Source organism: Canis lupus, chromosome 30 (genome assembly GCF_003254725.2).
Source record: "Canis lupus dingo isolate Sandy chromosome 30, ASM325472v2, whole genome shotgun sequence".
Lineage (NCBI taxonomy): Eukaryota > Metazoa > Chordata > Mammalia > Carnivora > Canidae > Canis > Canis lupus.
The window spans coordinates 36,199,030-36,223,621 of NC_064272.1; the positions used below are offsets into that span (position 1 = coordinate 36,199,030).

At 36.0% G+C, this 24,592-nt stretch overlaps 1 protein-coding gene and 1 non-coding gene across 2 annotated transcripts in view; one reads left to right on the plus strand and one right to left on the minus strand.

Annotated features, from left to right (window-relative positions):
* Positions 1-24,592, plus strand: part of ARIH1 (ariadne RBR E3 ubiquitin protein ligase 1) — a 112,870-nt gene that overhangs the window by 29,068 nt on the left and 59,210 nt on the right. Inside the window, exon 2 of the mRNA XM_025472238.3 lies at positions 20,852-20,919. Coding sequence (XP_025328023.1) covers positions 20,852-20,919 — 68 coding nt within the window. The remainder of the gene's footprint in view (positions 1-20,851; positions 20,920-24,592) is intronic.
* LOC112676228 (U6 spliceosomal RNA) lies at positions 4,091-4,198 on the minus strand. The gene has a single exon (XR_003146397.1). It is a non-coding gene; the product is annotated as a U6 spliceosomal RNA (small nuclear RNA).

The following is a 24,592-nucleotide window of genomic DNA, read 5'->3' on the forward strand; positions in this document are numbered from 1 at the left end:
TCCAGGTTGTTTAACTTCTTTAAGGAAGTTTAAGGATTTCTATTTAAATATTTGTACCATTTGCTTAGATATTTGTATCCATTTGCCTGCAAAATGATAGCAATTATGACACCAATACCTAGCTGCTCTTTTTTTTAAATGCTATATTACAATGAGAGAGCAACAGCATTTTTTATATCGAATTCTAACACTAAATCAGAGGCAAGTGTTAAGAACTCAGGCAACACAATGCAAATGTTTGAAGAAAAAGAAATGGAAAGCTTACATATAAGGTAAAGTATGAGGTTGCTTACTTTTATTATTCTAGTGTTGGGTGACGGAGTGAGATTCTAGGGATAGCTGAATGATACAGATATTTGCATCATTTTATTTATTAATATGCTTCTAAAAGGAAGGGGCTGTGTTTTTCTACATAGGTTAATATGGTGCTTTTCAGGTATTCCCAAATGAAAAGACAGATACAAGTTTGTATTTGATTTTCAGTGAAGACTGCTGGGTTTTCAAAATGACTATAAAACCTAAGATCTTAAGTAGCTACTGCCCAAATTCTGGCCCAAAAGACTGAGGTTAGTAGTTAATACTATAATAAACTGTATACTATATGGAGAAGAACTAGTCTGTATTCTCTTAAATGTGGAAATGTATTTTGTTTTTGTTTTTTTCTTTGTTTTTTGGAAATGTATTTTGAAGTTTCATAGTATACCATAGTAGAAGTTTTTTAAATCAGTTGTGTTTGAAACAAGATGTTTTGGTGTTTGAGATGGCCCTTTTTTTGGTCTTTTGAAAACCTTTTTATTTTTTTGGAAACCTTTTTGATTAACTTTTTTACCTTCCTATTTTCATGTTTAGCTCCTTTTTCCAAATATATTTTATTTATTTCATGTTCTTAATAGATCTTAAATAATTAACCTATTGTAGTATGGCATATTAAAATGAATATTTGTTACTAATTCTGAATTTTAGGGACCTGGATTCCTTCTAATTCTGCCACTTTTGACATTTCAAAAGTAACTTCTACTTTTCAGGTTTTTTTCCCTTTTAAAATGCATTTGGTGGTGGTACCTTTACAAAATTTGGTTAATGTCTTTTTGAAAAGGGATTCTTAGTAATGGTGTGAAAATGGGAACTATTTAACTGGATCTAGATCATTGCTAAGATTAGTTTTTTTTTTTAAAGATTTTTTTTTTTTTTAATTTACTCATGAGAGATACAGAGTGAGAGAGAGAGGTAGACACACAGGCAGAGGGAGAAGCAGGCTCCATGCAGGGAGCCTGACATGGGACTCGATTCCGGGTCTCCAGAATCATGCCGTGGGCTGCAGGCGGCGCTAAACCGCTGCACCACCCGGGCTGCCCCTAAGATTAGTTTTTTAAAAAATAGTGTTCTTAGGTCAACATATGTCAATCTACAGTTGAAATGTTTTATTTTAGAAGAAAAATGAGTTGTATTGGTGCTTTTTTCCTGTTTCCTATTAAGATGGAATGTTTTTTCTTTTGTTTTCTCTTTTATGATTTTTTTTTGTATTTTTTTATTGGCGTTCGATTTGCCAACATATACACCCAGTGCTCATCCCGTCAAGTGCCCCCCTCAGTGGCAAGGTGGAGTGTTTTCAAAGGTTGTTGAGTTTATAACAATAGTATGTGAACTGTCTTTTTTTTTTTTTTTTGCACCTCTGCTGGCAGTATTAAGAATCTTGAAATTTTTATTACACTGATAAAATATTACTTGGTTTAATTTATCATTTCTCTAAACTATCTTTTCATATCCTTTGCACCTTTTCTTAAGGAGTTCTTAATGTATGATTGTTACTGTAGCTCTTTTCTCCAACTTGTTACTTGTTCTAAAAAAATAGTGTACACGCGTGTGGTAACAAATGAAAAAGTTATTATCATCTCTGAATGATTACATTTATAATTTTAATATACCTCTGTCTTTTCCATTACCTTTTGATATTTTCTTTCCTCTTTCTTCTCTCATCTTTGACAATCCCCTCTATGCCACCTATATTTTTATGTTATTAAAGTCCTTTTGATTTGTGATCATAGCCAAGTCTTAATTTGCTCATAGCTTGATTTTTTTTTAAGTGACACTATTGAACAATGTTCGTGTTTATGACAGTTCAACGAGTATATTAGGGTTATTACTTTGTTTTTTAAAGATTTTATTTATTCATGAGAGACACAGAGAGAGACAGAGACATAAGGTAGAGGGAGAAGCAGGCTCCTCGCAGGGACCGCCATGCGGGACTTGATCCTGGATCCCGGGATCATGCACTGAGCCTAAGGCAGACACTCAACCCTGAGCCACCCAGGCATCCTACTTTATGTGTATATATATGTATGTATGTATTTACTTACTTACTTTACTTACTTGGTATCAAGGTCATTTAGATTGTATTTACTCTTCTCTTGGAGCCCTCCATCCGATTCTTCTCATTAGGATGCCCTTCCCACTAAGTTTCTTATTGTCCTCTTGAGTTGGAGCCTTTGCTTCTTAGATCTGTGTCTTTTTCTTGCTTTAATCTCACTTGGCGGGCTACATCCTTAATTTAACTCCCATGTAACTTTTCTTAAGATATTACTGGATGTGGCACTGAGTCTTTAACTTTCTAATTTGGTTGCTAGATAGGCTAGCTGAGAAAGTCTAGATTGTACTTTTTTTGAAAGATAATTGCCATCTGCACTTGCTGTTGCTAGTAAGTCCATTACTAGGACTTGATGGTTCTCATTTCTTGATGACTTTTTAATGTTTTAGCCTTATCTCTTTATCCTTGGTTGTCTGAAAAGATGGGTTAAGTGTGCATTTTCTCATTGTGTTGGGCCTTGGTAGACACTTTCAACTGGAAAATTTGTGTCCTTTTAAAGCTTTGGGAAATGAATGTATAATACTGCTTTGGTAATTTTCCTCTCTCTTCTCTTTCTGGAATTCCTGTTAGATGATTGTTAAAAAACAATGGATAGTGGCTTAAATAAAAATGATGATAAAATTATATTAGAAAGATTGGAGAGAAGGTGAATGTAAGAGTGTTGAATCTTCATCATTTTCAAGGATGGTGATAATAACATCTAAAATAGAAATATAACAACTATCTGACAAAAGTATATTATTTAGGATAAAAGTAAATACCAGAAGAAACAGTGAAAAGAATTTATTTTTTATTTTATTATTATTATTTTTAAAGATTTTATTTATTCATGACAGACACGGTGTGGGGGGGAGTACACAGGCAGAGGGAGAAGCAGGCTCCATGCAGGAAACCCGACCTGTGACTCAATCCCGGGCCTCCAGGATCACACCCCGGGCCGAAGGCGGCACTAAACTGCGGATCCACCGGGGCTGCCGGTGAAAAGAATTTAAAATGCTTGTGTCAGAGGACTAGAAATCAGTAGTGACTGAGATGTGGAAGAGAGGATTGTTAAACCTTGAGGTTATAACTAACTTCTAAAACTATGAATATACCCTAAATTTAAAAAATGTGTAAACGGGCGCTTGGGTGGCTCACTTGGTTTAAGTGGCTGCCTTCAGCTCAGGTCATGATTTTAGGGTCCTGGGATCGATTCCTATGTCTGGCTCCCTGCTCAGTGGAAAGTCTGCTTCTCCCTCCCCCTCTGCCCTTCCCCCTGCTCCTATTCTCTTCTCTCTCAAATAAATAAATAAAATCTTAAATGTTTTTTATTTTTTATTTTTAAAAAAGATTTTATTTATTTATTCATGAGAGTCACAGAGAGAGAGAGAGAGACAAAGACAGAGGGAGAAGCAGGCCCCATGCAGGGAGCCCGTGGGAATTGATTCCGGGACTCCAGGATCATGCCCTGGGCCAAAAGGCAGCATGCCCTGGTCTGACCACCGAGCCACCCAGGGATCCCAATCTTAAATGTTTAAATGGTGATTCAGTGCAACCCCATTATCAAAGGTTCACATTTAGTGATATCATCCTTCTTCCTTTTTATTCCTTTACTTTTTTGTTTTTATTATGCACTATGTAATATACTGAGTAAACTTCTAGCAGGGATAGATGAGCATTACCAAGTCATTTTTTATCAGTCAGGAATACTCTTCCTTAATTGATGTTCTGCATACTCTTTGACACAAAAATATGGAACACTTCCTGAATTTGCATGTCATCCTTGCAACAGAGGCCATGCAAATCTTTTCTGTATTGTTTAGGTTTTTGTATATGTGCTGCTGAAGTGAGCATTGCTATCTTCATTCTTTAAAATCCTCTCAGCAAATATATGTAGAAGTGTTCTTAGTCCCAGTATTCATTATAGACTTTCTGAAGGGAGGAAGGTTCCAATTATACATGCCATGTGTTCCTTTTTCATGATTCTTAGTCATCGAGCCTGTATATTTTGAGAATAATTGGCAGGAGAACATACTGCAGACATACATGGCCTATTACAGCTTGGTTATGAAACTTTATTTAAATGATACAGGAGTATATTTGTATCTATTTCAAGATCATTTAGATTTATGGCTACTTTTTGACCTTTAAAGAAATTTACAGTGGCTTTTTTTGATAGGATCTGAGATACAAATTAAAACCTCTACTCCTGGGATCCCTGGGTGGCGCAGCGGTTTGGCGCCTGCCTTTGGCCCAGGGCGCGATCCTGGAGACCCGGGATCGAATCCCACGTCGGGCTCCTGGTGCATGGAGCCTGCTTCTCCCTCTGCCTGTGTCTCTGCCTCTCTCTCTCTCTGTGACTATCATAAATAAAAAAAAAACAAAAAAACAAACAAAAAAAAACCTCTACTCCTTTAAATAAGCACTGTGATTTTTTGAAGAATCTCACTTAGGTTTATATTGTACACATTTTTGTGTACCATACACATAGAAGTAGTGAATGCTAACCAGAATGTCTATCAATAAGTGTTTTGATTTGCTAGGATGAAAAAGGAAGAAGTACTAGTTCAAATACGATGCTGTGTTAAAATTTATTATTAAAAAGTAGCTGGGAATGTGTATTTATCTTTTTTTTTAAAGTGCTTCCAGAGGAAGAGATAACTATATATACAACACTTAACAATATTCATTTCACTTTGCAGAACTAATTCAATTTGGTATGCCATTTTTAGGTAGTTTAGGGATGGCTAGTGGTTGTGTTAAGTGAAGTGTGGTACTGTGAGGTCACTCAGATGTTTTGGTTGTATTTGTGGAACATTTTAGTATGTGCCACAATAGCTATGTATAGAACATTAATACTTTGGGCTTGACAATTGGAACCTAGAGGTGAGCTTGTAAAAAGATTATTAAATAATTCTCCAACAGTTCTGAATTACTGCAAAAATAGTAAAGTAACATAAGATGGTCTATATGGAATCTTCATTTATAGTTTGAATTAGCTCCTTTATGCCAAGGTAATTTGGAATTTGTAGTTACCTGGTTCTTGGTCTTTCCTTTTGGTTCTTACCCTTTTAACCGTAGGATTTTTTTTTCCCCTCAGAAGAGTATGGGGGATTTTCTTTCCCCCTCAAGAGACTGAAACCCAAGAAAATTGCCTTGAATGGGGTCTCATGTAGTAGTAAATGTTTAAAACTATAGGGCTGTGTTTGTTGGAGGTGACTTGGCTCTTGATCAACTAGATGCTGAAGTATATAATGCTATGTTAAGACGACATTTTTTTCCCCTGATGTAAAAACAGAAGTTTTACCTGACATTTTGTTTTCACCATTTGTATAAATATATCCCTTCCATCACACACTCCTGTTTGGTTTGCAGTTGAATTTTTACAGAATAAATCAAATGATTACACACAGTGATAGTATCTTTTCTTTTTCTTTTTTTTCTTTTTCTTTTTTTTTTCTTTTTTAATAGAAACATTTTACTTAAATTATTAAATTCTGATTAAACTCTTGACATTCTTCTAGAGGTGAAATCTTAACTCCAAATTTGAGATGACGTAGAAGAAAATAATTGCCCTCATAAAATGTATTTACAAGGGCAAGGAAAGAATAGCAGAGCCAAATTTGAGATATTACTGGAGGTAGTTCGCTAAATCCATTCATTAACGAGTTTTGGTACATCAGAATTATATTTGTAGTTCAAACACATGCTTCAGCACAATTTCAAGTTAAGTATCATGGATCTCCAGAATTTTATTTGGTCAAAGCTTGTCAGTGTTAAATTTTTACTAATCTCCAAGAGATAGAGAGTTAAACTGTGAAATAATTTGCTACAGTAATCTTCCAAGAAGCATCTCTAGGGGGAAAGTCTCTGAACAACATAAGCTTCAACAATTCCCCTTCTCTTCTACCTTCCTTCTCAAAGGAAGGGTAGCTTAGAAGTTCTTATTTGAAACTCGAAACTTTGAGTATTTATGTTGTTTAGTTGTAAATTTGTTTTAAATGCATATAGTTTTTAAGCTGTTTGGCAATTCTGTGATTATCTTCCTCAGTACCTCAGTACCTCCAAGTACCTTTCTGTGCTGTGTTGGTTTAGAAAGCTGAAAACTTTCTCCATCTTTCTGCATTATCAAGAGGTATTTGTGGCAAAGGCAGCAGCTAGACTTGTGTATATCACCTGGCTTTCTGGGTATCTAGAGGGGCAGTTGTGGCAGTGGTTGAATCATCATCAGTGATGACTTCCTGATTCCTGCTTTCTATTCTTTGGATCACAATTGTCTGCCATTCTTGAATTTAGTGCTTCCATTGCTGGCTTAAGTAGGGAGATCTCCTTGTTATTCAGTCTGTTGTGTTCTGGTGTCATTCTTTTTTTTTTTTTTCCTGGTGTCATTCTTGTAGAAATAACCTTACAGCCCCACTCCTCCAGTCCTTCTACCAATTAATCTTGGTCCTTCTACCAATTAAGCACGAATTCCTTTTATTAACTCCTCCTTTGCTCAAGATATCTTAAGAGTTTTTATACCCTTCACCAAGCCTTGAATGATCAAAGTCAAGAGCAATCTTTTAGTGACAAATACTACTCTTTCATTTTGTATATGGTATTGTATGAACTTTGGATACATAAAGAATTTATTTTTGTATGTCATTGACTAAGTATTGATAGTGACTCTTAATATAAAGCTGTCAACATACTTATACACCTTTTACGAGAAGAAAAATTATGCTTGAATTATACATGATAATTTCTTAAAAGGAAATCAAGTATTTAATTAAATCTAAGAATTTGGAAATGAAATCTTTTATGGTTAATATAACCAACTCTCAGAACTTTCTGTAGCTTTTATCACTGTACTACACATCACCTTAAGAACTTTGAGAATCTGGTTGAAATGATTCAGTAGATGTGGATTGGGATTCTGTATTTCTAACATAGTCCGGTGATTGTAATTTTGTGAACCACAGTTTAAGAAGCATAGCCTTTACTGTTTATAGTTGATTATTATGAAAGTAATACTCTAAATTTCTCTTCATATCATTATACAGAAAAAAATTCACTTCTTTTCACCCCATTCCCAGACTAGCCCCCAGGGATGGTAACTCTCCAGAATAGCTTTAATATAAATCCTCTAAACATTTTATTACATATTGAGTAATCATAGATCTTTACAAGGGGCCACTGGGTGGCTTAGTCTGTTAAGTGCCTGCCTTTGGCATGGGTTACGATCTCAGGGTTCCTGCACAGCAGTGAGTCTGCTTCTCCCTCACCTTCTTCCTCTGCCCCTCCTGTCCTCTCATGTTCTCTCTTTCTCTCTCTCAGATAAATAAATCTTTAAAAAAAGAACTTTACTTTCTTTTTTTAACTAAAATATTGTACGTTGCTCAGTAACTTGCTTTTTTTTTCACTCAATGATGTTTAATAGATAACCTTCCATGTCAGTGCATGCAGATATTTTTTTTCCTGTTTTTTTATTGTTGCATAATATTCTAAGTATGGATATGGCATAGTTTATAGGCAGTCACCCATTGGAAAAATGTGTTTATCTTTACTTTATTGCTTTTCCAAATGATGTGCATGTGAAATTTCTTATTCTTCCCCTTCTACACTTAACGTATTTCTGCAGAATAGGTTTCTGAAAGTGGAATTTCTAGATCCTGTCTTAGATAATGTGCATTTTTAATTTTGATCAGTTCTGCCAAATTACTCTTAAAAGTTGCATTTCACTAACATGGAATATTTCCTCTCCTTTGTCCCTGTATATAATAAATTTTTAAGATTTTAGCCATCATGGTAGATAAAAAACACTCATTGTAATTAAGGAGATTGAATATTTTCTTGTTTTTCAGCCAATTGTATTAGAATTCATAAATTATCCATGTGTTGGATTGTTTTTTATGGACTTGTATCTTTGCCTATTTACTGTTTAGTGTAGATATTGCAAATATTTCTGTACAGAAGTTTTTTACATTTAATGGCTTTTGGGTTTCTATTCTGAAGGCATTACAAAGCAAGATTCTGTAAAATTTGGATCATCAGCAGCTCACAGAATAAGTTAGAAACGTACTATAAAAATGAGGCCAGGGTGCCTGAGTGGCTCAGTTGGTTGAGGGTCTGCTTTGGGCTCAGGCCATGATCCTGGGGTCCTGGGATCAAGCCCAGTATCCAGCTCCCTACTCAACAGGATAGTCACCTTCTGCTTCTCCCTCCGCCCCTCCCCCCACTCGTGTTTTCTCTTGCTTGCTCTCTCTCAAATAAAAAGCATCTTAAAAATAAGTAAATAAATAAAAATAAAAATAAGGCCATTCTTTTTTTTTAAGTTTTTGTTTAAATTCCAGTATAGTTAACATCGTGTTATATTAGTTCCAGGTGTACAATATAGTGATTCAGTACTTTGATACATCACTTGGTACTCATCCCAAGTGCCCTCCTTAATCTCTATCACCTATTTAACCCATCCCCCCCACTTTCCCTCTGATAACCATCAGTTTGTTCTCTGTAGCTGAGTCTGTTTCCTGGTTTTGCCTTTCTCCCTTTTTATTCTTTTTGCTCATTTGTTCCTTAAATTCCACATATGAGTGAAGTCATACCGTGTCCTTCTCTGACCTATTTTGCTTACCATAGTACTCTAGCTCCATTCATGTCACTGCAAATGGCAAGATTTCGTTTTTTGTTTTTTTTTTTTTATGAACCCATTTATGTGTAGGAAAACTGTCAAACTGAGTTTTGAGATGGGATCTATAACTTGTTTAATTCCATTTCAGACCAATCTGAGATAAATGAAAAGCTGGCCTCTTAGGCCTTTCTGTGTATGTTAATTGGGTTAAAAGTGTTTTTTTTTTTTTTTTTTTTTTTGCTGTTTGATCTTAGACTCCCCTTTTATATTATGAATCCCATTCATTTAATATTGAGCTTTCTCCTGAAATATGAAGGTTGTGTCTTGAGAATTTCCAAAAAATAGTTGCCTCCCCCCAATACTGATCATAGGAATGTCATTCAAATAACTTAATTCTACCAGGAGATTCTCTTTTAAATGTGGGCATCTGCATATATGTGTGCATCTAGAATTGTAATTCTTCACTTTGGCTATGTAATGGAATTGCCAGGGAGCTTTCAAAAAATGCTAATGCCCAGGTTCTTCCCTCCACTTTATCCCCTGGTGTATTTGCTGTGGGATGTGGCCTGTACGTTGGTTTTTTAAGAATGCCTCAGACGAATCTAATGTGCTACCAAAGTTGAGAACCACTTGATTAAAGAATGGAGGATGATAGTGCGTTGATATTAAGGCCTCAGCTCGGGCAATCGGCATATTCACACCCACTTTTTAAAACAGAACTTTGTAAATAGTTTCAAACCATACACTGCTAGGGCACCTGGGTGACTCAGTTGGTTAAATGTCTGCCTTTGGCTCAGGTCATGAACTCAAGGTCCTAGAATCGAACCCTGCATTGGGCTTTCCACTCAGCAAGGAGTCTGTTTCTTCCTCTCCCTCTCCTTCTGTGCTCTCTTTCTCTCTCAAATAAAGTGGTTTTTTTTTTTTTTAAACACATACTGCTGCTATAACCTTAGAATGTAATTTTCTTCAAATTACTACAGTATTACACTGCTATATTCATATTGGAGATCTATACATATACTTTTCTTTTTCACAGCTCTCATAGTTGGAAACTAGAGCAGTAGTTCCTAATTCTGGCTGCGTATTACTATCATCTGGGGGAAATTTAGGTAAAAACTTTGGGTGGGGGCGCCCGGCTAAGTTTCTGACTTGTGATTTTGCCTCAGGTGGTGATCATATAGAGTAGTGCCGTTGAGCCAGATTTTGGGCTCCACACTCGGTGAAGAGTCAGCTTGAGATTCTCTTTCTCCCTCTCCCTCTGTCTTTCCCCCAACATGTGTGTGCTCTCTCTCTCTCTTAAAAATAAATACAGGGATCCCTGGGTGGCGCAGCGGTTTAGCGCCTGCCTTTGGCCCAGGGCGCGATCCTGGAGACCCGGGATCGATTCCCACGCCGGGCTCCTGGTGCATGGAGCCTGCTTCTCCCTCTGCCTATGTCTCTGCCTCTCTCTCTCTGTGACTATCATAAATAAATAAAAATTAAAAAAAAATAAAAAAAAATAAATACATTCTTGGGGATCCCTGGGTGGCTCAGTGGTTTGGCGCCTGCCTTTGGCCCAGGGCGTGATCCTGGAGTCCCGGGATCGGGACATGTCGGCCTCCCGTCATGGAACCTGCTTCTCCCTCCTCCTCTCTCTCTCTCTCTCTCTCTCTAATGAATAAATAAATAAATCTTTAAAAAAATACTAACAAAATACATTCTTAAAAACAAAAAACCTTGGGTGAGAAGTTCACATACCTATGTCCCACTCTAGACAATTGAATCAGAATTGCTGTGGCAAAGTCCAAGGTTTTTTTTTTTTTTTTTAAGATTTTATTCATGAGAGAGAGAGAGGCAGAGACATAGGCAGAGAGAGAAGCAGGCTCCATGCAGGGAGCCTGATGTGGGACTTGATCCCGGGACTCCAGGATCATGCCCTGGACTGAAGGCAGACACTTAACCGCTGAGCCACCCAGGCGTCCCTAAGTATTGATATTTTTTAAATTCCTCGGAAGATTTTAATATGTAGCCCAAGTGAGAGACCATTGTTTTAGAGTTTACAGCTAGAGAATAGATTGTTTTATTGCCCTAAAAGTTAAATGTGTTGCTGCGAGTACTCATTTTCTAATTATTGATTTTGCTCCTTAACTTTTTATTCTTTTTTTTTTAAGATTTTATCTATTTATTCATGAGAGGCAGAGACGTAGGCAGAGAGAGAAGTAGGCTCCCCATGGGGAGCCCAATGCAGGACTCGATGCCAGCATCACGACCTGAGCCAAAGGCAGATGCTTAACCATTGAGCTACCCAGGTGCCCTGCACATTAACTATTTAAATCTTTTTGTTTGTATCTTCAAAAAGTGAGGACTGCCAGTAAGAATAGGATGAAGAGTTATTTCTTTTTTTTTTTTTAATTTTTATTTATTTATGATAGTCACAGAGAGAGAGAGAGAGGCAGAGACACAGGCAGAGGAAGAAGCAGGCTCCATGCACCGGGAGCCCGACGTGGGATTCGATCCCGGGTCTCCAGGATCGCGCCCTGGGCCAAAGGCAGGCGCCAAACCGCTGCGCCACCCAGGGATCCCAGGATGAAGAGTTATTTCAACTGAGAGATTGAATTGTCTTTCTACTCAATTAAGAATTTTGGTAACATGCATAGGTGATTTCTCTCTTTTGATCAGACCCCAGCCTAAAGCTATTAAGTCAAAATCTTTAAGGGTGGTGCTACAACATAAATTTTTATAGAATTTTCCTAGCATTCAGATCCTATTAATCTGTTTCATTGGAAGTCAAATGATTTACTCTCTCAATCTTATCTGTAAAATGTAAATAATACCTAACTTGTAATAAGTATTGATGTGAAGATTAAATGAAATACAATGTATATAAAATCCCAGGCACTGAATAATTTCATGTCTGTGTTCTTCTATTTAGCATCATTTAACATTTATTGTACTTTTTAAAAATTGTTTTATTTTTTTAAAGATTTTATTTATTTATTTGAGAAAGAAAGCACAAGCAGGAGGAGTGGCAGAGGCAGAGAGAGAAGCAGGGAGCCCCATGCAGGGGTTGGATCCCAGAGCCCTGAGATCATGACCTGAGCTGGAGGCAGTTGCTTAACTGACTGAGCCACCCAGGCTCCTCAACACTTACTGTACTTTAAACAGAACTTTATTATAAATGCTCCAGTGTAGATTAAATTACTTTTATAACTTAATAGTTTAAATTTATATAAAATTTATACTTTTGGGTGTACAATTTCATGAATTTTGATTGGGGCCTGGAGTTGTGGATCTGCTACCACAATCAACATACGGAGCAGTTCCATAATGGCCCTCTTAATAATTCCCTCCTCCTACCCCATTTGTTCAAAGCTTCGTCCACCCATAATTCCTGGCAACCAGAGATTTATACACTATCCCTGTAGTTTTGCTTTTTCCATGGTGTCCTATAAATGGAATCATACAATATGTAGCCTCTTGAATCTGGCTTCTTTCACTTAGAATTTGCATTTGAGATTCATATTGTTGTATGTATCAGTTTTTTCTGTTGCTGAGTAGTATTCCATTGTGGATGCACCACAGTTTGTTTATCCACTCCCCAGTTGTGGAATATTTGGGCTGTTTCCAGATTTTGCCAGGTACGAATAAAGCTGTTATAAACTTAGTTATTTAGATTTTTGAGTGAAGATAAGTTTTTAGGGCAACTTCCTAATAGATTTGAGGCTTGTAGTAAGTATGTGTTTAACCTTCTAAGAAACTGCCATTTTTTCCCCCTGTGGGCTGTATTACTATGCATTCTCACCAACAGTTCCAGTTACATCACATACTCTGCAGCCCTGGGGGGATTGTCTGATAGATTCCCTTTCCCCCCCACACACATTCTAGTAGGCTTGTTAGTGGTAACATTGTGGCTTCAATTCTTTCTTCAAATAACTAAGAATGTTGAGCCTCTTTTCTTGTTCTTTTTCATGTCTCTGTGTAGATTTTGTTTGCTGAAGTGCCCAAAGCTTTTGCCTATTTTTAAAATTGGATTTTTGTTTTCTTATTAGGTTTCAAGAGATTCTAAAAATATGTAATCTAAATACAAGTCCTTTGTAAGATATAAATTGCATATGTTTTCTGCCATTCTCTGGCTCTTCATTTCTTTTTTTAAAGATTTTATTTATTTATTCATGAGACAGAGAGAGGCAGAGGCATAGGCAGAAGAAGAAGCAGACTCCCTTCTGGGAGCCGGATGCAGGACTTGATCCTAGGACTCTGGGTTTATGCCCTGAGCCAAAGGCAGATGCTCATCCACTGAGCCACCCAGGTGTCCTTCTTTCCATTTTCTTAAGTGTCCTTTTCATTTTGGTGAATTCCAATTTGTCAGTTTTTCTTATGGCTTGTGCTTTTGTTATCTAAGAACTCTTTGCCCAAACTGAGGCCGCATATATTTTCCCCTAGAAGTTTTATGGTCCTGTGTTTTACATTTAGGTCTGATCCATTATTAATTTTGTGTAAAGTCTAAGGTTTAGGGTAAAGTTGATTTAAAAAAAATATATAGATATCTTGATTATTCTAGCAGTGTTTTTAGAAAAAGCTGTCAGTGTCTCTCCCTCCACCCCCGAATTGTAGCACCTTTGTAAAAAGTCACTTTGGCATATTTGTGTGGATCTATTTCTGGCTTTTATTTCTTTGATTGGTATATCTATTCTTTTGCCAGCCCTGTAGCTTTATAATATATTTTGATAATAACATTTTGTTTGTTTATTTTTCATGTTTTTAATTTCAATTAGTTAATATACAGTTTACCGTTAGTTTCAGTTTTAGAATCTGGTGATTCGTCACTTCCATCCAACACCCAGTGCTCATCACAAGTCCACTCCTTAATACCCATCACCCATTTAACCTGTCCCCCCACCCATCTCCCCTCCAGCAACCCTCAGTTTTTTCTCTGCAGTTGAGTCGGTTTTCTGCTTTGCCCCCCTACACTGTCCATTTGTTTCTTAAATTCCATATATGAATGAAATCATTGGTATTTGTCTTTCTCCGACTTAGCATAATACTCTCTAGCTCTGCGGAGGTAGTTGCAAATGGTAAGATTTCAATCCTTTTTATGGTTGAGTAATGTTTGTATGTGTGTGTATCTGTACACATGCTATGTTTCTTTATCCATCCATCAGTCATTGGACATTTGGGTTCTTTGTGTAATTTGGCTATTGTTAATAATGCTGCAATATATCCCTTCGAATCATTATTTTTGTCTCCTTTAGGTAAGTACCTAGTAGTATAATTGCTGGATCTTAGGGGTAGTTTTCCTTTTAATTTTCTTTTTTAAAGATTTTATTTATTTATTCATTTATTTATTTATTTACGAGCAGAGTGAGTGAGAACACAATGGGAGTGGGGAAGATCAGAGGGAGAGGGAGAGGTAGGCTCCCCTTGATGTGGGACTTGATCCCAGGACTGTAGGATTACAACCTGAGCTGAAGACAGATAACCTAACCGACTGAGCCACCCAGGCACCCTACTTTTAACTTTTTGAGGAACCTCCATATTATTTTTCAGGGTGGCTGTACCAGTTTGTATTCCCATAAACACCACAAGAGGGTTCCCCTTTCTCTGCATCCTTGCCAACACCTGTTGTTTCCTGTGTTGTTAATTTTAGCCATTCTGACCGTTGTGAGGTGATACCTTATTGTAGTTTTGATTTGTATTTACCTGATGATGAGTGATGTGGAGCATCTTTTCCTCTGTCTCTTAACCATCTGTGCTTCTCCTTTGGAAAAATATCATGTCTTCTGTCCATTTTTTTATTGGATTATTTGTTTTTTGAGTATTGAGTTTGATAAGCATTTTATAGATTTTTGGATACTAACCCTTTATCAGATATGTCATTTGCAAATAGCTTTTCCCAATCTGTAGGTTGTTTTTTAGTTTTGTTGATTGTTTCCTTTGCTGTGTAGAAGCTTTTTATCTTGATAAAGTCCCAGTGGTTCATTTTTGCTTTTATTTCCCTTGCCTTAGGAGACATATCTAGTAAGAACTTGCTGTGACTGATGTCAAAAGGTTGCTGCCTGTGTTCTCTTCCAGGATTTTGATGTTTTCTTAATCTCATGTTTAGGTTTTCCGTCCATTTTGAATTTACTTTTCTGTATGATCTAAGAAGGTGGTCCAGTTTCATTCTTCTGCATATTGCTCTCCAGTTTTCTCAACATCATTTGTTGAAGAAACTATCTTTTTTTCCACTGGGTATTCTTTCTTGATTTATTGAAGATTAGTTGACCATATAGTTGTGGATCCATTTCTGGATTTTCTATTCTGTTCCATTGATTTTTTTGTTTTTGTACCAGTACCATACTATCTTGATCCATTTGGTGTTCTTTTCAAAATTATTTTGGTCATGCTAGTTTCCTTGCTATTCCGTATAAGCTTTAGAATCATTTTGTTGATACCTACTGGGATTTTGATTGTTATTGAATTGAATCTATAGATCAATTTGAGAAGAAATAATATTTTAATTATATTGAGTCTCCCAAGCCCGGAAAGATAGTGTATCTATCCATGTATCTAGGTCTTCTTTTTATTTCCTTCATCAGTATTTTGCAGTTTTCAGCATACAGATACTTTACATATGTTAATAAATTTATACCTGAATATGTCAAATTTTGGTGCTGTTGTAAATGATTCTTCAAAATTTTAAATTTCTAGTTATTCATTGGTTGTCCTAGGGATTATAATATAGATATTTTAACTCTTCACATTTTACTTAGAGTTCATATTCTACCATTCCAAGGAAACCCACAGAAGCCTCACACCTGTATGGTTTGCTTCTCTCCCAGTCCCTTTATATTGTAGTTGTCATATGTCACTTCCTATACATTTTAACCCTTTCTCCCACCATTGCCTGTTATAATTTTTAATTTCAGCATTTTAATGTATTTTCAAGGACATAAGAGGAGAGAAAAATAGTCCGTAATACTTACCATTTACCCTTTCTCTTGCTCTTCCCCCCCCACATTCCAAGTTCCCTTCTGGAATCATTTCCTTTGCACCTAAAGAACTTCTTTTTAGCGTTTTCATTTAGAGCAGGCCTGCTGGCAATGTTTTCTCTTGTCTGAGAATATCTTTGTCATCATTCCTAAACTATACTTTCACTGAATATAGGATTCTAGGCTGACAGCTTTTGGTATTTACCCCACAGGGCCCTGAGAGATTGTTTCTTTTTTAAAAAAAGTTTTTTTATTATTAAATTTGGATAATTTTTAATTGATATGTCTTCAGGTTCATTGACTTCTCTGTAATCTCCTTTCTGCTATTGAGCCTACCCAGTAAACTTTGTTTTCAGTTCTAAAATTTGCATTTAGGGACACCTGGGTTGCTCAATAGTTGAGCATCTCCCTTTGGCTCAGGGCATGATCCATGTCGGGGGATCAAGTCCAGCATCAGGCTCCCTGGGCAGGGGTTTGGGGGGGTAATCTGTTTCTCTCTGTCTGTGTCTCTGCCTCTCTCTTTCTCTGTCTCTCATGAATAAATAAATAAAATCTGCTGCCCAGTAAAATAAAATCTAAAAAATAAAATAAATAAATAAATGCCAAATAAAATCTTAAAAAAATATAAAATAGGGGCACCTGGGTGGCTCAGCAGTTGAGCTTCTACCTTTGTCTCAGGTCGTGATCCCGGGGTCCTGGGATCGAGTTCTACATTTGGCTCCCCACAGGGAGCCTACTTCTCCCTCTGACTGTGTCTCTGCCTCTTTCTCTGTATCTCTAATGAATAAATAAATAAAATGTTAAAAAAATAAAAATAAAATTTCCATTTGACTCTTTTTTGTAACTTGTTTCTTTCCTAAGAATTTGTTTCATCCACCTTTTTTTTTTTTATTTTTTTATTTTTATTTATTTATGATAGTCACAGAGAGAGAGAGAGAGGCAGAGACACAGGCAGAGGGAGAAGCAGGCTCCATGCACCGGGAGCCCGATGTGGGATTCGATCCCGGGTCTCCAGGATCGCGCCCTGGGCCAAAAGCAGGCGCTAAACCACTGCGCCACCCAGGGATCCCTGTTTCATCCACCTTAAGGTGTCCATTTTCACCTACTGGATCATGTTTTTAATAGTTGCCTTAAAAGTCTTTGATGTTTTAATATCTGAGTCACCTTGGGGTCAGCATCTATTAATTATCTTCTCCTTTGAGAATTGGTCAGATTTTTGTTGTTCTTGTGTGTTGATTTTTGTATTCTATCCTGGACATTTTGAATATTGTGTTCTGAGTTTCTGCATCCTGTTAAATCCTTTAGAGAGGTGAGGATTATTTGAGTAAACAAGTCAATTCAGTTAGGTTATAACTGCATATTTTTTCTCACTTTATATAGAGAGTAGTTCCATTATCTGTTCAGTTTTCAAAGCCTCTGCTGTGTTGAGTTGCCCTTCCATCCCCACTTAGGTTGATCTAGGATTTGGGCAGTCATTTATATTATAGTTCTATTCTAAAAGCCTCTCCTATACTTTAGCTGCATTCCAAATGGGCATAGCTTGAAGGTGCAAACCCAGGACTTGGTTCATACGCAGGATTAGGGGTCTACTTCTCCATCTTTATTTTTTTAGTGAATTACCTTATCCTCTCTGAGTCTCAGAGAGGGTACTTCATTCTTTTACCCAGAAGCGTGGTGCTCTCTAGGTTTTAGTTTCTTACCTGCCTGTGTGCCTTGAGGTGAGGTGGCAAGAGAAAAAAAAGAATAGGGATCCCCCCAACTTTTTTTTCACAACAGGGCCCCTCTTCCTGATTCTTCTATTCAGAGCAATAGATTTTCTCTTGTCTTCCTGCAGCAGTGTAGTTTCATGGCTGTGGCTGGCCTCAAGGCAGTACCTAGAGAAACAGGAGAGAAAAAAAAGTATTTTCCCTACATTGTTAGGAGCCTTTTGCCATAATCCTCTAGCAAAAAAAGCTCCTCTCAGTATTAGCTGCTCATGCCTGCTACAACAGTTTCCCCATTTGACCCACTTGTGAGTCAAAGCCAGGAAATAAAAGATAAAAAGATATTCAGCATCACCTTATTTGTTGTTCTTCAATTCCCTCCCCAACCTGCCTGCTGTTGTTTAATTTTAAGAATATTTTGTTCAAATAATCAGTGGGAGAGAGCCACTGCAGTGAGCTTATTACTCTACTCCATCTTGGCCAGCACCAGAAGTCAGATCGTTTTGTTTTTAAATAAATTAACATTAACTATATTACTAAACATACCCATTTTTAAGTGTATAGTTTGTTTTGGAAAATGTTTTCTCTCATATAACCATCACTTTCAAGAAATAGAAGTAGAACATTCTCAGAAAGCTCCCTTGTGTCTCTTAGCTTTCTGCCATCCCCTCCTCATCCTGTCCTGATTATACCCTTTGGTGGAAGATGTAAAGGATATTTAGACATGACTAGTAGTTAAATGAGAGCTTTAATATTCCCTTAGGTTTTACTACGTGGAATAATTGAAAAAATATTAGATCCAGATTGTCATAGGCTAAAATTCACAAGTATTCCCCTTAATTAACTGGATAATATTGTGTAACTTTTAGAACTTCCAAAGAGTCTAGTCATGGTTTTCTCATACTTAAAATGGCAGGTAAGTAGTTTACCTTACAGAAAGCTTTGAGAATTAAATGGGAAATCTAAAGTACCTTGTACAGGGCCTGGCATACAAGTAGATTCACATTATGTGTTATTCCCCCGTTACCTTTCCTTATATGCAGCGCACATAAATGACCTGAGCCAGCTACACTGAAATAGTGACCCAAATATAGTTATTTAGTTAGTATGTGAAATATCTCCTGCCCAATAACATAGACTCTAGCAAAATATAGATATTTGAGCATTATTTTTTTAAAATTTTTATTTATTTATGATAGTCACAGTGAGAGAGAGAGAGAGAGAGAGAGAGGCAGAGACATAGGCAGAGGAAGAAGCAGGCTCCATGCACCGGGAGCCCGATGTGGGATTCGATCCCGGGTCTCCAATATCGTGCCCTGGGCCAAAGGCAGGCGCCAAACCTCTGCGCCACCCAGGGATCCCCGATATTTGAGCATTATTATGCCACTGTGGTTTAATGAATTTTTTCAAACTTTTGAGCATGTAATTTTGATATAATATGTACATCAGGCACATACACCTACCAACACAGGAATTTTTGAAGGACGAGCTAAAAAATAGAAAAACTGTTGTGTTTTCTTCACCTGGGAGACTGCTGGTCTAATTTTCTGAATCCCTTGGGTCATGAACATATTTAAGGACACCCTACTCCAGACCTGTTAAGTAGAACTATGAGAGTGGAACTAGTAATCTGTGCTTTAACTGAACTTTCCATAATAATTTTTGGTAAACGAGTAATGGGTTTGGGAACTTCTGGATAGCACCAATTTTTGATACTGGAAAAGACACTAGAGTACAGCAACATCAAAGGGCATCAGAGGGCATTTGTCCTCTTCTTCCTCTTTTCTCTTTGTAAACTTGAGACTCAACTCCTGAAACATTTTTCCCCAAGCACTCTGTCTAGCAGCAGAGAACAGTGTATTTGGATGCCACAAATTCTCATAGGTACTACTGAACTTCATTCTACCAATTGATAGGCTTATTGCCTTTATTTTACATACAACTAAACCTAAATGAATAACTCTTTTCAATTGCAGGCAAGTCTTATTGTGAAAACCTGTTTCCAAACAGAGTTGGGTAGGGTTGGGTGGGTTGGGGTGTGAATAAATTGTTGAATCACATTTCTGAGAAAAAGCTAGACAAAACAGTGTATAGTCTGTATAAATAAATATAAAATAGGATCAGTTAATAGGGTTGGTGGTTTTTTCCTCCTACATACTAACTCTTGTTAAGTGGTGGTGGTTGTTGAATGCTATGTTAAAGGAGGATTCTTAATGGAGTCTGGGCCCAAGAAGCAAAGAGTACCTAAATAGATTAGCAAAATGTACCTAGAGTGGTCAAATGAGAGTTACCATATCTACATCTTTGGATTTGGGGGTGGAGGGCATTGAATGTATGTGAATTTTTCTGTGACAAATGGTATTATTGAGAATACTTGATAGAGATTTTTTCCATGACATTATTTATATACAAGGTTACTTTTTTAGTTAAGTCACTTGCTAACTAATACTTTAACTATGGTGACACAAAAGTAGTTTTATGCAGAGATCCTTTTTGAAATGTTATTTGATGTAATAAAATTATACATGACCTATAAATTAAGATTCAGGTTTGAATTCTACCTCTGACATTGTAACTCACATTTTAAGTTAAAATTCTGTACCCAGATAGTAACCTGATTAATTGGGAAATGGAAATAAATATTAGTGAAAATAAACGACAGCATTAAACAGTAAGACAGTAAATTTGGGTGTTGTTTTTTTTTTTTTTTTTTTTGATGCTGTTAGCTTGTCCCTCTAGAAATGAAACAGCAACCTCAGATTATGCTCTCTAAATTATTACCCAGTACAGATATTTTGTGTTTTCACTAAATATCTCTGATGGACCTTCTGACTTATAAATATGGCTTAGACTCATTTGAACTATTCAGTACGATATAAAGTATTAGAAATTTTATTGATTAGAAATTTTGTTGGTTAACAGTATGACAGTATGCTAAATCTTAAATGCAAAGGAGTTACTTTTAACTAGTGCTTGATTTAATACAGCAAGTTTTCGTTTAATCTCTTTTTGACTTATTTTGAATTCTGCTTTGGAATCCTATAGAAGCCTAACAAATTAGTATGGCAAACTATTTTTAAATCATCTTTATCTTACAGCTAAATTTTGTATTTTCTTTGTAGAATAAAGAAATATCTTAGGAAAGGAAATTTGGGGGGGATGAAATTAAATTCAACCTAAAAATTCACAAAGTGTCAATGAAGTACTGTTACCTTAAAATAACTTTTTCTCCCCCCTTCTTTAGAATCCAGCAACTATCACAAGAATACTCCTTAGCCACTTCAATTGGGATAAAGAGAAGCTAATGGAAAGGTAAGGAACTATATTGTCAGCTTTGTACTTAGAAGTAACACAGAAAGCCTGTTTAACTGAATTTATAAGAAGCAAATAAGGAATTGATTTATATACCAGTATTGGAAAAAAACCAATGTGCATGTTGTATGTGCTTTAATTTCTTGTATTCCTCATCTGTAAATTCTGCAATAATCTTAGTGTTAAGGGAATTTAGGCTTAATGTTCCTTTTGTGTTTTGGAGCTAAGGTGGGGACTCTCCTTCAGTATCTTCAAAATTGAATCTTCTTGAATACTGAGAACTAAAAGTGGATTTTGAAAAAGTGTTCAAGGGGCACTTGGCTGGCTCAGTTGGTAGAGAATGCAGCTCTTAATCTCAGGGTCCTGAGTTCAAGTCCCACGTTGGGCATGGAGCCTACTTAAAATAAGATAAAATACATTTTAAAAAGTGCTTGAAAAATAAAAGTGCTTGATACAGTCTTCAAACATAGGAATACTATCTTCCATTAGTTAAATAAAGATTTCTTACCCACAACCTTAAATCTGTGTTGGGCATATTAATGACATTTATTCAATAAAAATAAAGAAGTTGCTCAGGGTATCCTGATAATCAAAGCAGCTGTTTGGACAAGTTATCTGGTTTCAGGCAAGATTATATTCCATTGAGATTATTTATTTTTTCTCCCTGAAAGCCTTTCTAGTTCTGAAAGGGAAGAAATTACAGGACTAGAGGAGGACAATATTAAAGCCATTCTTAATTTTTTTCCCCTTAGATTGGAAATTAGGAATATTTGGTTTTATTTTGTTTTTGTTTTTGTTTTAGAATTTATTTATTTATTTATTCATGAGAGACACACACAGAGAGAGGCAGAGACATAGGCAGAGGGAAAAGCAGGCTCCCTGCAGGGAGCCTGATGTGGTACTTGATCACACCCTGGGCCGAAGGGAGGAGCTCAACTGCTGAGCCACCCTGGTGACCCAGGAATACTTGTTAAGGTGGTAGGGTGACTGCCTATATTTATTCTATCAGCCATTCTTCAGTCTAAAATTAGCAATCTTTATTAAAATCAAGAGTTAACACTAGTTGTTGGGAATTGAAACCCAAATATTAATGAGAAAATAAATGGAAAATACTTCCCATTTGATTTTAAACTTGAAAGAACTTTGCAAAACAGATACTAAATAATACCAAGAACATTGCTCAATTTCTCACACCTTGCACCCCAACTACAATTTAATAGTAACAAGTAATAATCAATTATTGGGCCCGTTGTGCCACAATTATTTCACCTTATCCTCCTTATAGCTTCATGGAGTTAGGAACTATTATCCCCACCTAACTGATACGGAAACTAAGGCTTAGAGTTTATCTCAGTTTTGTAACACAAGAAGTTAGCACTCAGGTTTGTTGGACTCCCAAGCTTATGTTCTGAAGCATATGTAGTTTTCCTAGGGTTTATGAAGAATAAAATACTGCTAAGTGTGATCGCCTCCACCACCACCTGTGTTCTGAAGTCAGTGGTATTTCTTAATTTCTTAATTTTGGTAACATTTATTTTCTGGCTTATTTTGTGACACTTCTATTAGGAAAAGGAGTTTTATTTATATCTGATATTTTGTAGTGAGCTAGACTGAACAGTTTGTGTTAATAATATTTCTCCAAAGACATTCTGAATTTTCTCATGTAACACTGTTGACACTGCTGAAAGCATTTTTCAGTTAAATACTGTACTTAAATGTAAGTATGAATTAAAAAGTAGGTAGCACCTTGGAAACTTCTGTGTGTGTGTGTGTGAATTTTTCAGTGTCTTTTTTGTAATTTCAATTTTTTATATATTCTGAAATATATTATTGGGTGCCTTTTAAATCTTTAGTGTTTCTGAAATCAATATGCAATATCTTTTTGCCTCATTTAATGAGTTGCACATTATATTCTGTGTTTGATATTAACACTGCCAGACTTTATGCTTACTAATATGTTTAGATTTAATTACTGCCATTGTAAGTTGGGCCCTGTATTTATAATGTTGGCTATTTAGTTATTTTGTTGGCTTGATCAAGTTTTTGTTCTTTTTTCCCCCCTAATAATTTCAGTTATATGTTTTATTTCAGTTTTTCTAGTGGTTACCTTCACAAGCATTTTTACTAGTATATATTTAACTTTTTGTTTTTCTTTTGGTTGGTCTCTTGCATTTCACTGTTTTCTCCAAATTTACCTTTTTCTCTCCACAGATTATATCTTTAGTCATTTAAATCATTTCATATGTACTAGATTTTTAAGGGCTCTAAGAGAAATCCTTAATATTTTGAAATTTTGAGTAGCTTTTGAAAGTATATCCAGTTGGGCCCTTTAAGTCTGAAGACCAATATTTTTGGTTTGGGGAAATTCTTAGCTATTATTTCTTCAGTATTTTCTCAATTCTCCTAATGCTTTCCTGAATCCCTGTTAGTCACTTACTGAAATTTTTGGATCCCTTTTGGAAGTTAATTTTAATTTTTTTTCAAAATATTTCTTCTGTACTTGTGTCTTTACCTTTCTCCTTTGGTCTGTGAAGTTACCTGGTTTATGTTTAATTCACTCACTTGGTTTCGTTTTTCACCCATTCTACTATTTAGCCATCTTGAATTGTTTAGTTCAACAGTATTTGTTTTATTTATTATAATAACCTGATTCTTGTTTTGTGGATGCTCTTTTTATCTTACTTCTGTTGGCACATAAGTCTTCTTACACTAATGTGTTTTCTTCTAGACTGTTTATCAGTAAGCAGAGAGGATTTAAAATATGTATTGGTATTTGGTACCTTTCAGAGTATGTTATTTTCAAATTGGTCAAATTTAGGCTATGATGAATTCTAGTGAAAATCTATTTGCATTCTATTTTTATACTTTGAGATAACTCTTACTATCTAAAAATGATTGTAACTAAACAGTGACAGTACAAATGTAGAATATGGCTTAGGAGATACAGGGGAATTTGCAGGCTTAGTATCTTTATAAGAGAAAGAGAAAAAGGTAGAAAACAAAGCTTTTGAAATAGGAACTTAGAAAAACACAAACAAAGGAAAAACACACACACACACAAATCCTCCAAACAGTAGAATAGGTATTTAAGATAAAGTAACATAAGTGAAATAGAGAACAAAAATACATGAAACAAAAAACATCTTTGAAAAGGATTTTTTTTAAAGGAAAATATTAAGAGAATGAGTAACAAGCCACAGACATGGAGAAAATATTTGCAGAAGACATCTGATAAAGACCGACTGTTATCCAAAATACACAAAGAACTCCTAAAACTCACTAGTAAAGAAAAAAATCCAGTGGGCAAAAATCTGAATAGACACTGCATTAAAGAAGATATGCAGGTGTTAAATAAATATATGAAGAGAAACTCAACATCATATATTATTAGGGCATTGCTAAGTAAAATGAGATACCACTGCATATCTATTAGAATGGGTAAAGTCACAAACACTGACGCTACTAGGTACTGATAAGGATGCAGAGCAACAAAAACTCTCATTGCTGGTGGGGATGCAAAATGGCATAGGTGCTTTGCTTACAGTTCGACAGTTTCTTACAGAACTACACATGCTCTTACATAGGATCCATCAGTCATACTTTTCGGTATTTACCCAAATGAGTTGAAAACTTGTGTCCACAGAAAAACTTGAACATGAATATTCATAGCAAT